The sequence below is a fragment of the Penaeus monodon genome, chromosome 19, assembly GCF_015228065.2.
Source record: "Penaeus monodon isolate SGIC_2016 chromosome 19, NSTDA_Pmon_1, whole genome shotgun sequence".
Classification (NCBI taxonomy): Eukaryota; Metazoa; Arthropoda; class Malacostraca; order Decapoda; family Penaeidae; genus Penaeus; species Penaeus monodon.
The window spans coordinates 27,744,092-27,744,908 of NC_051404.1; the positions used below are offsets into that span (position 1 = coordinate 27,744,092).

The 817-nt window shown below is 47.5% G+C and overlaps 1 protein-coding gene across 1 annotated transcript; it reads left to right on the top strand.

The window, feature by feature from the left end:
* Window positions 1-121: 121 nt before the first annotated feature.
* Window positions 122-811, top strand: LOC119585150 (the record flags this gene model as incomplete). The annotated part of the gene is given in 3 exon segments (XM_037933781.1): window positions 122-276; window positions 377-537; window positions 649-811. Coding segments are annotated over 3 exon segments (389 nt in total), but the record flags the coding sequence as incomplete, so codon positions are not given.
* Between the last annotated feature and the right edge of the window lie 6 nt (window positions 812-817).

Sequence of the window (817 nt, forward strand, 5' to 3'; positions counted from 1 at the left end):
AATCCCGCTTTTCCGAAACCAGAGCTAAAGCAACACATCATCCGCTAAGGGCTTTTTGTCCTGCCATGACTTGATGTCATTTTTTGTCCATTAATCGCATACGTGTTCCCTGCTCTTTCAGTCGAAGCCAAAAAGGAGTGCTTCGCTGACCTGGAGGGACCAAAAGATGACCCCAACAACATCTACAAGTGCGCTGACTCAGAAAAATGTTGCCAAGAAGGTGGTGAACCAACGTGCTGCCGAGAGAAGGACACTGATGTGGCAATATGGGATCAGGTCTGTCTTCGTACTTGTATGGAAAGTTGTCATTCTCTTGCTTAGACTTCACAACTTCCTCTTGAAATGCCTGATATTACAGAGTCCATTATTCCTTCAGGTAAAGCTGTGGGGGACGCTGTCGGTTATGATCGTAGTCCTGGCTTTGATCATGTGGTACTGCCGCCACGACGGCGACTGCTGCGGGAACAAGAAGGGCCAGAACGACCACGGCTGCATCTGGCGCTGCTGCAGGAAGAAGAAGGAATCTGAGCCTGAGCAGTGAGTTTACACAATCAGAAGTATTTTATATACTACACACCATTCAATGAATGTAATCCAGCACCAGCATTTATGCGATAGAATAATGCCTTTTGATATATATATCTGCAGAGTCAAGATGCCGGAGTCGCCAGGCAAGAGTGAACTCCCTCCCTACAGCGACATCGACTTCGAACAGGCCTAAGTTTCCCAACCCAAATGCCATTATCTGAATCTTCCCTGACCTTCTACAGATGCATACGAACACACGAGTGCTCACATATTTACAAGCACGCGCGCG